This window comes from Neltuma alba, unplaced genomic scaffold (assembly GCF_004799145.2).
Source record: "Neltuma alba isolate B1F8T4 unplaced genomic scaffold, ASM479914v2 tig00012714_pilon, whole genome shotgun sequence".
NCBI lineage: Eukaryota > Viridiplantae > Streptophyta > Magnoliopsida > Fabales > Fabaceae > Neltuma > Neltuma alba.
The window spans coordinates 27,937-46,557 of record NW_021637140.1 but is presented as its reverse complement, the minus strand read 5'-3'; the positions used below and the strand labels follow the sequence as shown (position 1 = coordinate 46,557).

At 36.2% G+C, this 18,621-nt stretch overlaps 4 protein-coding genes across 5 annotated transcripts; 1 reads left to right on the top strand and 3 right to left on the bottom strand.

Annotated features, from left to right (window-relative positions):
• Positions 1-1,998: 1,998 nt before the first annotated feature.
• On the bottom strand, positions 1,999-2,867 carry LOC114730190 (uncharacterized). The gene is made up of 2 exons (XM_028917224.1): positions 2,561-2,867; positions 1,999-2,410 (listed from the first exon to the last, which is right to left on the bottom strand). The coding sequence occupies exons 1-2, from the start codon at positions 2,842-2,844 to the stop codon at positions 2,272-2,274; spliced, it is 423 nt and encodes a 140-aa protein (XP_028773057.1). The 5' UTR covers positions 2,845-2,867; the 3' UTR covers positions 1,999-2,271.
• A 3,930-nt stretch (positions 2,868-6,797) lies between these two features.
• LOC114730163 (E3 ubiquitin-protein ligase RDUF1-like) lies at positions 6,798-8,617 on the bottom strand. The gene has a single exon (XM_028917195.1). It carries the CDS (start codon positions 8,519-8,521, stop codon positions 7,424-7,426), a length of 1,098 nt encoding a protein of 365 aa, XP_028773028.1. The 5' UTR covers positions 8,522-8,617; the 3' UTR covers positions 6,798-7,423.
• A 2,236-nt stretch (positions 8,618-10,853) lies between these two features.
• On the top strand, positions 10,854-13,758 carry LOC114730162 (uncharacterized). Of its 2 annotated transcripts, XM_028917194.1 has the most exons (7): positions 10,854-10,873; positions 10,960-11,104; positions 11,297-11,439; positions 11,567-11,617; positions 12,319-12,540; positions 12,641-12,743; positions 12,912-13,758. In XM_028917194.1, exons 2-7 carry the CDS (start codon positions 11,019-11,021, stop codon positions 13,492-13,494), a joined length of 1,188 nt encoding a protein of 395 aa, XP_028773027.1. In that variant the 5' UTR covers positions 10,854-10,873; positions 10,960-11,018; the 3' UTR covers positions 13,495-13,758. The 2 variants fall into 2 exon arrangements, with proteins under 2 accessions (XP_028773027.1, XP_028773026.1); XM_028917193.1 differs by lacking the exon at positions 10,854-10,873 and having other exon boundaries at positions 10,933-11,104.
• Positions 13,759-14,450: 692 nt separating this feature from the next.
• On the bottom strand, positions 14,451-18,322 carry LOC114730173 (thaumatin-like protein). Its single transcript, XM_028917207.1, has 2 exons — positions 18,121-18,322; positions 14,451-15,127 (listed from the first exon to the last, which is right to left on the bottom strand). The coding sequence occupies exons 1-2, from the start codon at positions 18,320-18,322 to the stop codon at positions 14,451-14,453; spliced, it is 879 nt and encodes a 292-aa protein (XP_028773040.1).
• Positions 18,323-18,621: the final 299 nt, after the last annotated feature.

Here is an 18,621-nt window from a genome sequence, read left to right as displayed (position 1 = left end):
AAAGAGACCAACTTGAATAACATTAAACCTGGAACGAATAACCACTTGTTTCCGGAGTTAATTAATACTCCTCCGGTCCTTATTATAAGACCCTATTTGACTTTTTATTTGGTCCTAATTATAAGACCTCAATCCATTTTGTCTTTTATATTTATGCATTTTTTTCCAAGATAATCCTTCTAATAATGATAGTTTTAGCCAATATACTTAATTAGCAAGGATATTTTAAGAATGACAACACTTATTTATTATAAATAACCAACTTAACTTACTTCCTTAATTTCCTCAAATAAGTCAATTGGGTCTTATAATTAGGATCGAAGGAGTACGAAGTTAGAGGGACAACAGGTGGGCGTGCATGCATGTGTTAAATGGAAAAGTCAAAAGCCTAGGGAAGAAGGCAGTGAATGATTAAATAGAAGGACACGTGGAGCCTTATATATGCTGCACATGCTGTGTTGTGTTTGCTTATGGACACTCCTTCGTGGATGGACCCGTCTCTTGTTGAACTGTATTCCAAAACTTGCTCTTTCCTCATCTGCTACTTTCAGTAACATAATTCAGCTTTTCAATGCAAAGAGCATCATAATTTCTTACCTCTCATACTATATTTTCAATATGTGAAATACACTTTTCACTATGATTTCTAAATGAAAATGAGTTAAGAATGTTTAAGAAAACAACTATTGTTGTAATTGCTGCATTTGAGCCAACAAAAAAGGTGACACAGAGCATCTCAACTTTTAAGAAAACAACAATCATAAGCCAAATTACTTTCACAAATTCAATGCAGTGGCAAAAGTGGTACTCTTATATGGAGAACAACAGTTTAACTTTTACCTGCACTTTTCAGGGAGACTTGAAGAGGCGAAGACCGTTTTCCAAGGCTGCCTTCCCCTAAACTACAACTGATTCTTTATTTACTATAATCGCTTTCAGTGAACATGGGGGGAAAAAATATTGACAAGTCATGATGTCGATGGAGTTTGAATGCGTGTTATTTTATATCCAAAGTGTTAGGTGAGCCGACACATTTGCCAAAGCCTAGTAAAAGGCTAGAGTCAAACCAATTAGATCTAGCACTCACTAATAATCTAAAAACTATAACAATCGAGAATTAATTGATTTATTATACAAGTCAACAATTCTCTAAGATTAGTAAGTGCACAAGGGATTGAGCCTTGCATTTTAGTAATGCTAATGTGCATTTGATTCCCTTTCTTTTCTTTCCCCTCTCTTGCTATTGTTTTCTGTCTAATCTGTGCAATGTTTGGAAACACTAAAGTTTGTGTGGAAGAGAATTGATAGCGTGCGAAAGCATTACATATGATATTGGCAGGAACCACACATAAAGCTTAACAAGCTCATGCTTCCTCACAAAGATCAGAAGGAAAAACTTCTGACCTAACAACCTTTTATATCAGTTTAGCTTCTGAAAACAGAATTAGATGTTAGAGAAGGTGGTCAGCATGAAGTAAACAAAATGGCTTTATGTGCTTTCACTTCAAAATATTTAAGCTAAAGTCTGGACTTATCCAAAGAAATCGAGGGACTTGAATATTTACCCCTCTTAACATTGTTCTGCTAGAAGCTTGTGCCCCTTTGAACTAGCTGGAATTGTAGTTGCAGACAGCATATAGCTAGCAAAGTAAACAGTCAAATCCTTAGAAATTTTCTTTCTGCCTGACCAACAAAATGAGTTTCTAACAGTTAGCATTAGAACAACAGGCTCGACGCTATCTTTAGTTTTCCTTTGATATTTATACTATGCTCAAGGTGCCTCCAAGTTTTGTCCATAAATCATTATTTTAGAAATTTTATCTGCCTATGTCAATTAAGATTTTAAATCCTAAGTATTCCCCAAAAGGAACAAATTAAATCATTGGATCCACTCCCTTGGAAATTCTTAACCTTCTACTCAGACAGAGTTACTGGGAACAAAACTATTACATTCATCAGGAATTTTACGAGTACATAGGCCTCAAATGCAAAGAAGTATATAAAACAATATCCTTCTTTAACTTCTATTCATACCAAAACAGAGAAAGTCGAGAACAACAATCACATTCCTCAGGCACAAGACATTGTTACAAAACAGATAAGCATCAGGTGCGAACAAGTATTCGAAAAAAAAACTTTAATCCAAGACAGCAAGAGTTGAAAAAAGAACTATTATATTCATCAGGGATTGTTACAAACAGAAAAGCTTCAAGTGCCAGAAAGAAAAAAGTTTAGAGAAGCTTGCATAACTACACGAGCAAGAGGTTTTCTCTATTTGTCAATTTGGTTAAGTTTTCCAAGACCATTGCAGCGTGCACAAACGATTTGAGCTTGGTCCTTTCTTGCCGCATTTGCTCTCAAAGTCGCCCCTGCCTTCCGAACAAACCCTGCTCCGTCACATTCAGGGCATCTGAAAATATCACACCAACAGTCACTAGATAATCTTCCACTTGTTTTGTGCATATATATATATATATATATGTATATTGTAAACCTAGCAAGAACCCCGTTGATGTCTGAATCAAAATGCAAGAAACTTGAATAAGGAAATGGGAATTACGTGTCCTTGCGAGAGAAGAAGATGGGAAAGGCAGTTCCAACGAGGGCCACACCGATAGCGCCTGCGATGAGGTAGGTGGTGCTATCGGAAGAGAGATCTCCGACGGCAGCAACCACCGTGGAAGGTGTGTTCCGTTTGTTCTTAGTGGGAATCACACTCCATGATGTGCCCTTTGAGCCTGAAAATAGTGAAAGAGAAGAAGAACCTGATGATGCAGGCGCTGAAAGTGAAGTGGATGAACAAGTTCTGGGAAGTAGCGTCTGAAACGGTGATAGTGATGCCATGAATTGGGAAGGAGGAAGCTGATACCCGACTCACCAATTTGGCAGATCGCCGTAACGTTTTTATAGGATATGACAGAAAATGGTCGTGGATAAGGCCACGTCAGAACACAAGATTCTTCACGTATTTTGGATAAGGCAACCTGTACCCCTACTCACTTATCAAACTCGCATAAATCAACCAAGGCGTCTTTGCTTCATTTTAAGTCAACCATTGTTGACCAATCAATTTAATTTATATTGAAAATCAGCTGGAATAATCTTAAATAAGTCAGATTAGTTAATTAATTAAAAAAAATCAAAATATTTTCACTAGAGTAATGATTCGTTGAGTCAATGTTCCAAATTCGAATCAAAAACAGAAAACGACCATTTTGTTTGGCTAGGTAAGGATAGTGGCGTTAGGAAAAACTAGTATCAAGTGCGTAGAGTTATTTTCTATTTTATCAGATTCTTGATGTTTTTACTAGTCTATCAGTAAACCCTTCTGTTTAAAAAGAAGGTTAATATGGAGTAAAATGCCGTTGAGGATACTGACATGGTGGACGAGTGTATCAAACGTGGCAACCGTTTCTCTTTCACTCGAGAAGACCGACAATCCATTTCTTGAACTTGGAAAGAAAACTGAATCTCTTTTTAATTTCACATTTAAATGAACATAAGATAATGGGTTGCCATGTTTGATATATTTGTCCACCATGTCAACTGCGTTTAACTCCATACTCCATCCGTTTTTTATTATAAGTTTTAATTTCTTAAATGGATTTGTTTCTTTTTATAAAATCTTTTTTGAGTTTATCTGAACATTTAATACATTATTACCTATTTTACCCATAATTTAATGTATTTAATACATTATTTTTCTTTATTTATCTAACTGTTACTCTTTCATATTTACCTATTTATATATAGAGATATATTTGGAAAAAAATTACATTTACTACATATTATTTTTTAACTAATTTTAACTATTTTCTTAAATCATGTAATTTAGTTAAAAAAATCTTATAATAAAAAACGAAAAGAGTACTAACTTTCTTTTTTTTTTAAACAGCAGAATTAACAGACAGAACGGTTGATCAAACATCTGATTTAAAAAAAAAAAAAAAAGATAACTCTAGGGACTTGACTCAAAATGGGACAAAAACATAAGGACCTCCCTGCTAGTTTTCCCAATGTATTAAACATAATCAACCTGGTGTCATTTTTTTCCCTAGCTACTGGACGTCAAATTTAAAATTATAAGAACTAGTTGACTGATTTAAAAATATTAAAAAAATAAATTAAGTTAGTTATTTGTAATATATAGGTGTTGTCTTCCCTAAAATATCCTTACTAATCAAATGTGTTGGCTAAAATTACTCTTATTAGAAGGACTACTTTGAAAAAGATATATAAATATGAAAGACAAAATAAATTAGAATCTTATATTTAGGATCAAAATAAAAATTAAACAAGATCTTATATTAAGAACCAAATATAGTAATTGGATAAAGATCCACACAACACTCGTATCTTTTTCATAATACATCTAACACTCAATCTTATTTTTTTTAGTGCCTCTGACACAACACCCTAATCTTATTTTTAGTGCATTTAACACCCTAAAGATTATGATGCTGAATGCAATTAAAAAAAATAACATCAAAATGTTACATGTACCGAGAAAATAAAATCCAGCAAGCACCTCCACCTAATATAATTCAAACCTGCTCTGAACGTGTCCTGATTGTTGCTTCTCAAACGTTATACCATGATGGTAAAATCATGGCTCAATTTATTGATAAGTTCGAAAAGGTGCGCTACTCATTCTATCGAAAGCAAATTTTCATTACAAGTACATTAAATTTGATTGGAATGATCCATTAGACGCTTCACAATTGCTACGAGAAAATCACAAACAAAATTTAAAATTAAAAAAAATACAATGGAGCTAATTAGGCCCATAATATTAAAATTATATAACCTGCCTCCTGTCTTGCCACAACCAGAGAACAAGACCTTCCCAAGCCAGCTCCTATCCTAATAATTTGGTAGCACTTCTCAATTCATTAGGTATGAATTATGATGTCGCAACAAAATTAGATGGTATGTAAGCCTTATACTCAACTTTCTATCCTATCAGCTAACTGAAAAAGGCTAAACAAACATAATTACCATCAACATTAACAAAGACTTCTAATTCGTATCCTGTCAGCCATCAGACAGACTCACAAAAGCTACCACAACTAGATGTAACTAGATACAAACCTGGTGAATTGCCGTCTAAAAACTAATTGAACCATTCGTGGCCTGCAAATAATTGAGCCGTGGACATTTATTATTGCCGCAAACCCCTGAACAATAGTGATACTAGGTATTTTCAAAGAAGCCAGATAGTATGTCGGAAGCTATACAATAAATCAGCCGTCATTAAAAACCTTGCATGGTCAGTCACATATTCCACCAACCAATATGCAGTTTCCCTCATAGATACTGCACTGTCCACTCAAAAGCAAATATTTTCCCGAGATCATGAATAAACTTGAGCTCTTGAGCCATCGTGATCTTAAAATTTAGCAACACAAAGCGATAGGATAGAACGATATTCCTTGTACATGAGAAAGGATACCAATAAATGAATTCTGTCAGTGTGTCACCCACTTAAAAGACAGAGAAATATAGTCAAATTGCAAAACAGGGGAGCAAGTTTATGGTCTCAAATTTCTGATGTCATCACTTAGTTCCTTTAAATAATGAATTGATTATATCCTATATTTCTATTTACAATTATCTGCTTCGAAAATAAGGTAGCATTACCCACGAACTGCAGATATTGCAATGTATTATTTATAAAATGTGATTATATGTCGACTCAAACAGGATAACAGGTATGCAATTTCCGAAGGACGCAGGTAATGCTGACCAGGGGAATCAAAACTATAAGTAGCCCATTAACAGCCTTCAATTTCAAAGAAAAATGATAAAATATTGCATGAGTTAAACCATCAATGGGAACATGCTACAACAATAACCTACGCATGAGTCAAAAATAAAACACGACTGTTTCCTGTTTAACACTCTAATGATGAAGAAATTTCCAAATATAAGCCATCAGGCAAGGAATTGAAGACCCAAAATCAACAACAAGGGCATCCTAACTCTGAATGCATTCAACAATATCATTAATGTATCAGAATCTGCCAAAATAAGCAATGGAAAGCACAGTACCAGGCAGAGATCTGTGCCCCTTATAGCCTACTCCTTCATAGATGGTGCTACTTAAAAATGCAATTTTCTCATTCAGTAGTGTTATGAGGGTATGAGTGTGTAAAGGACGAAAAGCTTTTATCTACGTATACCAATCACAAGGATAAAGAAGTTAGAAAGAGACTGATACTGGAAAAGTAAAGCAAAAAATATGGAATACCAAGTTGCATCAAACTAGAAAAAGCATATGGTCATGACAAGGAGATAGGATGCTTGCCAATGAAAGGAAGATGCCAAAAGGAGGGTTTAAAAATTATGGTAAACAATGAATGACTAAATATATAGTTATTGGAATATACAATTATCACACAAGCTAACTGCTAAAGTATACACTTCATAAAAAATAGTAAATGTTAGAGATGAAGTATGATCACAAGACAAACAGATAACATGAGGCAGCCCCGAAATACTCATCAGAAACATGTTAGTCATATGTATCGTGTAAAATTTATTCTTTTAATCAGCTATTGCTATAATTGATTCACAATTTCAATATCTGTTAAAAGATAAATTGCTTGAGACTCATTGGATTTTTATGCAAAAGTGACATAAATCAAACAACTCAGTGTCTTGAAACACCCCCCCCCCAAAAAAAAAAGACCGAAAAGAAACAATTTTCTCTCTGAAACCATTTACTTTCAGTCTGACCCAGCCTGATGGAAATTAGGCCTCACACAGCTTGTCTGGACAGAATAAAACTCTAGCAATTAGCAGCAATGGGGGGGATCAGCTTAAAATAAATTCAGAACTTGAATTTCAGCACCTTCAATTGTATTATCTGAAAAATGATCACACGAAATGCAAAAACTAAGATGTCACTGTGGATGCAACGTGATCCATAATGATTCCGAAATAAAGGCGGCAAGGCAGCCAAATTTGGCAAAGGCATGCAACTGGCTGAAGGCACCCACCCTGATCATCAACAAACAAGGGTCCCTTGTGGTGCCTTACTTCAGCAACTTAGGCTCCCCTTAAACTTCACTAGCACTTCAAATTCCATAATTCTAAGGCCCACCTTAACTGCACAACTTCATCCATTCTAACAAAATCTTACCACGTACAAATTCCAAAATTCTATCCTTCCCCCATTTTAATGCAGTAACTCCAGACTCCAGAGCTGTTTATCATATATGAGTCATAAAATTTAAAGGCGCATCCTCAATTCATTGTGAGTCATACAATTTGAAGTTACCTCCTCACTGAACAGAGGAAACTATGGAGTTATGGTCACAAATGATACAATATAAAATAAAAATTTAATTATATTTCTGAGGGGAAAGAAGAAGAAAACAGAATATGAAGTTTGACCATATGTATTATCCATAGACCAGGCCTAGTTGCGCCTTCTTGAGAATCTAGATAATATTGTATTAGATCGAGTTCTTCGGCTCACATTTGAATCAGTTCTGGAAGAACGAGAGAAGGAAGTCCTAAGCCACCCGAAGTGTGAGAAGAAGTTCCGGAAAGCACTACCTAATCCCCGAGTCTCCCTTGATCTCCTCACACTCGCTTCCCAAGATATCCTCCGTGGAACACCCACACTATTGAATCCACCATCCATTTCTGTATATACAACAGGAAGTTCACGTTCGGCAGCTCTTCTTCCACCCGTGAACCTTCCTACAGCAAAACCGCCACCAGGTAGTCTCCATATAGTTAATCCCACAGTATGATCATCCCTTCCACCGTCAGATACGGGAGAGTTTCTGCCACTACTACTCCCACGCATCTCAGTAGGTAACTCATGGCGACAAACTGGACATGAATTACGAATTGAAAGCCATGGAAGGATACAATCGGAATGGTAAATGTGCTTACAAGGCATTTCACGAGCATCCGAGTCAAGCTCGAAGGGTTCCTTACAAACTGCACAATGTGATTCCGCCGAAACATGTGTGGCAACAATCTTGACTATGGGCATCGATTCAATTGCAGATTTTGATGCTGGAGTTTGATGTAAACGTCCGATTCCCGTGACTTCTAAATGAGTCAACTGGTCAAGAAGGTGGTCAAATCCAGCACCCATTAAGAACTCAGTGACGCTTGCAGGAAGTGGCCGAAGACCCGAACCTGTACCTTCATTGTAATAAAGCTCAAAGTTCCCTCTTTCAATACCAACCCCTTCATTTCCACCGCCACCGCCATCGGCGGGTCCACTGAGGACAATAACTGGGTTAAAAGGGGATCGATCGCCTGCGTTCCTCGGGCCACGGCGGATTCTAGGGCTAGCTCCTTGCTCGGAGCTAGACTCGTCGTCGACGTACACTGATGGCGACGGGAATCGATGGAAAGGAGAGTGAGTACGAGTCCTGAATTCTTCTATAAAGCCAGACCCACAATCAGGGCAAAGCAAGGTTTCTTCAGCCCCAATTCGAACCCTAACAGACTGATTGCATCTGTAGCACCAATAGGATGATCCCACTGAAGCCATGATAAACCAGATCGAGCAAGAACTTCGCTAACCCTCACTGAGCAACAATCAACACCAAAAAAAAAAAAATCCCAAATCTATTCTCTTCACCTTTAATACAAATATTGAATAAAAAACCCTAATTTTTCCCAGAAAAAACCTCAAAATTTTGTAATCGAACGCAGATTCCAAACCAAATGCTTTGAAGCGTGAAAACGAACAAAGCGAAAATGGAAAGGGGGAGAAGAATAAATAAAGGATGCTATCCTGACTTGAAAGGAAAGCGCGTTGTTCGTGGATTGAAGCTTTTGAAGAATTTAACTTTCAAAAATGAACTTAATTAATTAATGTTAGACGGAGTTTATTTAATTCAATTATTGGCACAGAAATCAGCGTGAGTGCAGCACAAAGAAAGTCGTCCTTTTCGTTCTCGTAATTACCAAAATGCCTCATGCGGAGGGATAAAAAGCCAAAAAATTTTGAAGCACTATCCCTTTAATTATTTTCTCTCTTTTTCCCCTTTACTTCAAAATGAAAAAAAAATAAAAAATAAACTTGATTAATCAACAAGGTCAGACGCTGGGGGTCACAATACGAGTCAATTCACGAGTTAGTCCGTGACAAGTTAAACCCATATAGGTAGTGCACCAAATAAATTATATCTGTATTTTTTAAAATTTTTTAGATAGGATATAATATATAATAATATAATTATAGTAATTAAAAATTTTAAATAAGTAAAATAAATGTGGATTAGACACCCTATAGGTTTTGGACCGAGCGATATAAATTGAAAAGACTCGCTTACTAACAAATTAACCTTTAGCTAACCTTAACTTGCCATTTTGGTGGATTGATAGGTTAAACCCATGAGTCCAATCCACATTATCAGTTTTATTTGGTGCAACAATTTTCAATTAATTCAATTAGTTTTTTTTATCTTTTATTTTTTTTGCCAACAGTTTCTTTTTGTCAATTATAGTAAGTTTTATCAATCTGATAAATAAAACACACGGACAGGTTCTAATATATTTAAAAATTAATTAGAAACAAAGTTCATAATCTTAGAACCTCCATAAAAATGTTTTCAATTAGCTATATTAGGCACTAATCTTCGATTTTTGGGAATAACTGCAAGGCCAAATTGTCATTTAAAAATATATACATGACCAAATGAGCTAATATGATGTCCTAATTCCTTGATTTTTCCCTCCTTTACAAGATAGGAATCTTGTAAGAGAATATATTATATTCCAGATCACATGGGCCCAAAAAAGGGATAGTATTATATTGACGGTGGAGGTGTTAGCGATTTTCAAATTACTAGGAAATCAATTAATCAAAGCTAAAATATATATCTTTTTTTTTTTTTTGTTTGGGGTAATGTTTACTATGAAGATGAGGGTGGAGTTAGTTGGTTGGGCCACTAGAGAAAAGTACACAAACATATTTGGTCGAAAAAAGGAAATATGGACAAGAGATAGGAAAAGGCGCAAAATTTTTCTAAATAGAATTTCCACCATTAGCCAATCCCTTTAATACCTGCTCTCTAATTTAAGCAAGAAAAATTTTTCTGTCATAGGAACTTGATATGATGTAGTACTTATTTGGATTACTTAGGTGCTTCTAAACATGTTTTACAAAAATTAAAACAAAACTCTTTTCACGTTCCTCTATAAATTACGATTAAAAAAAAAGAAATTCAAAGTAAAAGAAGTGAAATTGACAGGAAACATAAGCCTCAAGAAAACATTTATATGTGAAGAGAAGAACTAGTTACATGGGCTGCTATTATATTGTCTGTTTAATGTGGGATGATATCACCACACCACATGTGCTTGTGTCTACAAACGAATAGATAATATACAATACACTCTACAAAAAGTTCATGTTAGATAGAGATACATGATATTCATACATAGACATCCACGCACAATTAAAGGAGGTTCTCCTCAAAACACCATCAACGCTGGAAGACAGCCTTACAAGGCAGTGACTGGACAAATAGTTCTCCTCAAATTCACGTAACACATGTAGAGAAATGTACCTATTTATAATTTTATTTGATTGGGTCAAGATCAAGTATTGTGGTGCACTGGTGTCTATTGGCTTTTCCAAAGACGTCTCTATCTCTATCATTAATCCTTATCTACGACAGCCCAATTCCGGATTCAACCGAAAACACATTCTAAAACCTGGCCCAAAGCACTATTTTTTGACTGTTTTCTACAACGTTGTATTTACAAGCTGGGCTAACATGTTTATTGGGCCATGTGTTGTGAGGCCCACAACCTCCAAGTTTCTGGCTTTCAGCGCCTCCGTCTTCGGTTCGTACCTTTCCTCCGTCCACCATTCTCTTGAATACTGGAGAAGGTTCGTGAATCAGTTGCCAATTTGCTGCTATATATCTGAATTTCACACGGGTTTTGAAACTTATTCATTCCTTTCTAGATTTCAAGTATCGTTGCTTGCTTCTGATCAAGGTATTTGGCGATTTTCTTTTACAATTAACCTAGACATGGCCAAAGACGGACCCAACTGGGAAGGGTTGCTCAAATGGAGTCTCGCTCATTCTGATGGAACTCGACCTACTGGCAATTTAAGGTGTGTATTTTATTTCTCTGATTATGGATTCCGGTCAATATGATTGTGAAAGTTTCTTTTTTTATTTAGTTCTCATTGTAAAAAATGCATACTTTGATAGAGAACTTTTTTTCTTAAAGTCAATATTTGTTCTTGAATTTGAATTTAAATACGAATGAGGGGTCTGATGCATTTTGCTTTGTTTGTCATTAGTGAGGAGGACCGAAGATGGTTTATGGAAGCGATGCAAGCGCAGACTGTTGATGTCATAAAACGTATGAAAGAGATTACTCTTGTTATGAAAACTCCAGAGCAAGAATTGGAGGCTCAAGGAGTTACCCCTGCTGAAATTGAAGGTATCCGACATTCATACTAGCCCAAAAACAACGTCTGGAAACGATTTTTTTTTTTGGTTTCTTTTGGTGTTTGGATTGCTTTAGTTACTTATCATTAATCTCATACTGAGACTTCTCCGGTCGACAGATATGCTGGATGAGTTGCAAGAACATGTGGAATCCATAGACATGGCAAATGGTAATGGTTTTTTTGTCCCTCCTGCTTCTTGTATTTCTTCGAAGGAATGTAAATATTGTTCATATGCAGAATACTTGCACATGTTGGCTTTTGGAAGTTGCCAATAGAAGGTCCTTATATTGAAACTGATTTTTAGCAGCCTCTGTGCATTATCCACTGCATGCCGAAGAAGCTCGACACTTGATTTTATGTCATGTTCATATTGTATAACCAATTAACAAATTAAGATTATTTTTTATGTCATGTTCATAATGTATAACCAAATAAGAAATAAAGTTCATTACTTTTGGCTTTGCTGGTCAAAATATTGTGTAATGTATCATGGTAAACATTTTTTTTAATGGGTGATCAACTGTTAATTTTTGTACCTTCCCCTTGAAAGTTTAATTCATTCTTCTTACGACCTTATGTTACCATGCGATGATATTAGTGGCTGACAAAGATTTCATGGATTGTGCCCTCGTTGGTCCAAAAATATGTTTGTTTTTTCCTTTTATCTTGGTGAGTCAGATTACTCTGTGTCTATTGGGCCAAAAAAAAAAAAAAAAAGATTATTTTTTGCCTATGTTTTCTCTTGTTTTTGACGAAGGAAAGAATCAAAGAAATTGCAGCAACAGATTCTAGTCATTGGATATATATTTTTATCTGTCTGAAACAGTGTGCCTGAACCGTTTCCTCTTCTTTATTTATCTGTGTCCCAGATCTTGACTCTATTGGTGGTTTGGTTCCTCTTCTTGGCTACCTTAAGAACCCTCATGCAAATATTCGAGCAAAGGCTGCAGATGTTGTGACCACAATAGTCCAGAATAACCCACAAAGTCAGGAGCGGGTTATGAAAGCAAATGGTTTTGAACCTCTTATTGCTAATTTGAGTTCAGATCCTGATGTTAAGGTTCGAACTAAGGCACTTGGTGCAATATCTTGTAAGTATGCTTAGTGGTTTTGTGGCAGCGCTATCATGTTCCCAAGTTTGGATTTTTTTTTTTTTTTTTGACTTGTTTCGCTCTGGGAATGACTTTTCAGCATTGATTCATCACAACAAAAAAGGAATCACTGCATTTCGGCTTGCAAATGGTTATGCGTCCTTAAAAGAAGCCTTATCCTCTGAAAATGTGAGGTTTCAAAGGTAATTAGGGGATGTTTAACATCAGCAAATACTGATCTGTACAATATGAAGCTGATATTTTCTGTTTATGGATCTGAAAGTTGATTTCATGTTTTGTCCATATTGTATTATCTATACCCGCCAATCCTTGTTGACTATGGACTCTAATCTTGTCCTGCCATCTCTCAGGAAAGCTCTGAACTTGATCCATTACCTGTTGCATGAGAATAGTTCAGACCGCAGCATACTGCAAGAACTAGGATTTCCTCGTCTGATGATACACCTTGCCTCCAGCGAAGATGCAGATGTCAGAGAAGCTGCTCTTCGAGGCCTTCTTGAGCTGGCTCGCAATGAGAAAGACGGTGCCCCTAGCATACTAGGGGAAGATGATGATAAAATGAAGCAACTTCTTCAAGAACGGATAAATGGTATTGGTTCAATGTCAGCCGAGGACCTTGGGGCAGCCAGGGAAGAAAGGCATCTTGTGGACTCTCTGTGGCGTACGTGCTTTAACGAGCCATCTTCACTTGGAGAGAAAGGTCTTCTTGTTCTTCCCGGAGAAGATGCACCCCCACCAGATGTTGCTAGCCAACATTTTGAGCCTCCTCTTAGGGCCTGGGCTGCAAATCCAAATTTGACTAAAGACTCTGGTAGTGAGAAGAGTAAGGCCCCTTTGCTTTTAGGGCCAGGACCTTCACCTACTCCCCCCAATGATCGAGACAGCTCAAGTAGAGGACCGGACGCCAATGCCCAGAGAGATCCTCCTCAATAAAAATGTTAACTCGTTTTGTCAGTTTTTGTGTTTCTGGCTCGCTGTGTGGGTACTCTTACACTATCCTACAGTGAACATGTAATCTTTCTTTCCTTCATTCCGTAGGTTGGTTTTTCTTCGAATTTTCTAGAATGATTGCGCGATGTATCTCTAATATTTGCCTTCCATTAATACGTATAGTTTTAAGCTTCACGGGAAGGAATTTGCTTGAAGTCTTGATTTTGAGTTGTAAACGCATAGCCCCGATAAATTAACCTGGGAAAATGTGATGCGTATTAAAATCTTTGATATATCAATTTATTATGGCCAATTTCGAAGATTTTTTTTTTAATCCCCTGGTTGTGATGAATGACTTGCTTTTGATCAGACTGTTTAGATAAATCAGACGCGTTTGACAAATGTTGACATGGACATGAGACTATTTTGGGTCATTGATTACAGTAACTAGATGCAAACATGAAAAGCAAAAGCGCCTGTGTTTTTGCAGGTGGCTACAGTCTCTGATTTTCCTGCCTTTTAGGCCATCTTTCGCATACAATGTATACAGTGAGCGGCCGAATATGGTCCTAAATCCTAATAATTAAATAAAATTAAGCGTAGTGCATGGCAGTTCTGGTGGGAACCGAAGCAACAATTTCAAGGTACTAATTCTTTGTTCAATTTCGTTAAACAATTTCGTTAATATTATGCCATCCTCCATATACTCCTACTGTGTAATCCCCTTTAATGTTTTGTCCATTTTGAGAATATTGTTCCTGCTTGCGTTTTCAGATGCATGTTTGTTGTAAAACCTTCTCTTTCTTGTACGGAAAACTTGGCCAACAGATAGAATGATAAAATTACTGATAAAATAAAAAAGTAGAGGACAATCCTTCACTAATGATATGGACAATTTTCTAGATCTATGACAGAAGCTCTAACTTCATTCTTGCAAGAAATTCTTGCAACTATCTATATTAGGTTTGGGGAGGACAGAACGTGATCACATAGCGGGAAGCCCTACATCTATTGAGACTACTAGAGTCATCATATGCATAGCTATAAGCCTTAGGACATATGGCCTTGAAGAGGAGAGCATATATGGTAGGCTTGCAAGTCTTTGGATCTGCATAATTCCCCGTGCAGCAATACTTAGCTGATTGCATAGCCACGCAAGCACTCTTACACCCCACAACCTTACCATTTTTCTTCACTTCCAAAGCTGATGGACAGCAAATGTTCAAGTCCGCCTCACAAGAAGCCACCCCACACCCAACCCCACCGCCCACAGGCTTCATGGACACAGGCAGGTTGAACCCATCCACCAAGCTCACATCATAAAAGTGCAATGGAGAAGAAGATGATCCCAGTGTCATTTCGACCACCGTAGCCGGCGGCATCCCTCCCTTCCCACCGCAGTCAATTTTCCCAAAGCAATCGCCGGTGACACACGAGCCTTTTCCATTGCTGTCAAAGCTGCAATCCTGCCTTCCCCAGATTCTTCCTGACCATTTCTCTGGTACGTCAAATACTACTTCCTCGCCAATCCCAAGATGAAAACCTCCATCTTTTGGAGTTGGTTGCCCTGCACTGCCTTGTATTCCTGGCCACACATTGTCTACACAATTGTTCACTAGAATCAGTTGAGCCCCATCTGCAGTAGCCAAGAAGAAACACGTTTAGACTCAAGTTATACCACAGGGGAATGAAAGACTTATTTTTTGTCATGATATTGTCATGATTTATCAACTTAGCAATAATTTTTGCACAATCCGAATCTTCTATTTTAATAGAAATTAATTAATGCATTCACATTTGGAAAGACGCAGAGAAAAAAGGACATGATGGATGCAAAAACTGAGATATAGCCCCCTTACTCACATTCTTCTATTTTTGAATCCATAAATATATAAATACAAAGGATTCAATTTGGTTTCTATTACCTTGCCAGCTAAAAACCTGACTTTATATCAATCTAGTATCTCAAAAGAGGGAAATTCAAATTCAAAGTTATATGGTACTAAAATAATATGGAAAGATCTATCTAGCTATTTGAATTATGGAATTGACAATGACATTAATCAGTACTAAAGACATGAAAGAACAATAAAAGTTGGAGAGAATGCAGTAATAGCAGTAGTTGCAGAATTACCAACAACGAAGAAAAGGACAATCAAATAGAAGAGAGGCAATAATAGAAGGGAGCAAGTTATTGCCATCGTTATGTTAGTTGAGAAGGTGATGCTGCCTATATAGGTGGTGGCAAGTACTGTCTATCTTAAAACACAGAACGGTTTTGTGACTTCCTCTTATGCCTTCCGTCACTGTCATTGAGCTTTTTCACTTTATTTTTTTCTCCGCTTGCTGCAACTTTCTCTTTCAAGATAAGGAATATATGCATTGCTTCCTTCTGGAGGCTTCTCTTTTACATAATTGGTTAATTGAACCTTTAGAATATAATATACTTCTGCTAATTAAAACACCATCAAGCTTTTCTTTTACTTACGAAACTTTAGAAAGATAAGGGAATATTAAAAATGCCATGTGATTTGTACGTACTTTGATTATATTAGGCAATGTCTAAAGTATATATGAATCGATTAAAACTTGACGAATTTGAACAGTGTGATCTGGAGTTCGAATAACTATGAAGCTTTAGGTTAAATACAATATTTTAAATTTACTCTATTAGTTTCAATTTGGTCTATTTCTCCCAGCTTTGCGTAGGACTTAGATTTCAATTCAATGCAAATCTGAGTATTTATAATATCAATAGCTTGCATCAGATCATCCCTCGTTATTTATTATGTATATGCTATTTTTTTTTATTTCTTGGTGCCAAATGATATTTAAGCATTTGAAATTTGATGAATATACAATGATAAGTTAAAGAGCAATGTGTGCTTGCATTCCTAAGCACGAAGGAATATTTGTACGACGAGATTATATATGTCCTATGTTTTGATATGTTTGAGGCTTGTGGCATAAGATTTCCATTTATTCTTGGACTTCATGTGTTTGTGGCTCGTAAAGTCGGATTACAAGTGTAAAGAAGAAAAAGGTGAAATCTGCTTAGTAACCATAGGAATCATGTTTGCATAGAATAATCATAGCTGATAGCACAGATCTAACAGTTTTGTTAAGGAATAAGAATAGCAATGAGATTAAAGTATGGAAAAAAAAAGATGAAAAGTCTTTATTTATAAATTTTATTGGTACGAAAGGACCTGAATTTAACATTGCTAATTGGTGTCTTTTGTGTATAAAATATTACAAAGCACCGTTATTTTTATGTATAAAATATATATCTCAAGCTCTAATTATAAGATCTTGTTTATAGTCTATAAAGAAGGTCTTATAATTAAGACAGGAGGTAATATTAAATTATTCTAGTTACACAAACTTTCCACCAATTTCTTTTTTTTTTTTTGTGTGTGATCCCAATATTTGACCCCAATAGCCAACTAATTTGGTTTCAGATCTTGCAAAGGCCCATATAGGGCGTGATCCTTCCAAGCCAACACCTCCATTCCTAAAATATTGTTTTTTTTTTGGCTAAGCACATATATCCTTGAAAGCAATTCTATCCTTTTAAGCCAACATTTCAATTCATACCTTGATTTATCACATTATAAAAAACTAGTCCATTTTATTAGACCAAACTCTGGTTGGCCTAAAATATGCACGTGTAAGACACACAGACAGGCTCAAATATCACAAGATCAAAACGAAGAGGGATTTAGATCCCAATATTACTTAAAGGGTATACTTGCAAAGAGCCAATGGCCCATCACTTGAGAACACCAAACTGGGCTCACATTGGGCCATTACCATAGCATTGGGCCTATACCTTGTTGGGAGCTGTTATGTTTCCCTTTGAGCATATATAAAAAAATGAAGTTGCGTTACCAAAAAAAAAAATGAAGTTGTAATCAATAGGAGTTAAATCTAGCAGAACGGGTTAGTCTTGTATAACATGATAGACCAAGGTTAGAATTTCCTACTGAAAGAAATACTCATATTTAGTGCCTGATAATGCTTCAAATAGGATTGTCTCCAATAAAAAGATATGTATACTTATAAAAAAAAATGAAGTTGTACCTGGGCTTTGAAGTATTCCCAAAGAAAAGAAACTAAGGATAGAATCAACTCAGAATTATTTCGCAAATTGAAATCAAACACACACTTGATGACTTGAACAATCATGGTATAGCTAATTAAGTACTCCTCTGGTTCTTAATATAAGACCCATTTAACTAATTTGATTAGATTAAGGAAGTTAGGTAAGTTAGTTAATTATGATAAATGTGATGCGTTTTTCCTAAAACACCATAATCATCTTTCTTAATACCCCATCTCCCTCTTCTACTTAATTATAATTGAGGGAGTATCCATAAGGGTAATTTAGAGAAAATTGATAAATATGAAAAATGGGTCTTATATTTAGGACAAAAACCAACTCAATAATTGGGTCCTATATTAAGAACCGGAGGAGTAAAACACTTTTTGTTTTTGGTAAAAAGATGGGCTTAGCCGAATTGCATTAAACTAAAGACAACTGGGGATGAATTCTCATGCAATCATAAAGCAGCAAATTCCGTAAATGACACGGACAACGGACATCTAAAAGAGCACAAGAGGAAGGACCTTCCTTAGCCAAGGCATCAACAAGAATATTTTCTTGTCTTGAAATATAATTAAGAAGCCCCCAGTTGAACTCCGTAAAGTGTCTAATCTGCAAGGAAATTAGACTGCCATTAAGTGAAGCTTCCTTTTTGAGCAGCATATCAACAAGTGCCTTAAAATCTGACTCAAGAATGACTTTTCTGAACCCAAAATCCCAAGCCATTTTGAGTCCCTTGTAAATAATAGCCCATTCCTCTGCTTCAAGCATATCACAGAAACCAAGAGGTTGAGTAAAACCAGCAATCCAGACCCCTTTACAATCTCTAATAACTCCACAACCGGTGCACTGTTTCAATTATTAAAGGTAATTAAAACTGTGGACCCCATGAGTGATTGAAGAACCAAACGAGCCCATTTCATGCGAAAATTAAGAGGGTGTTTGGATACCCTAATAATCACTTTTCAGAAGCACTTTTTCGCAAATCGAGACAAACTCCTCCACATATTTACTTCGTACATTAT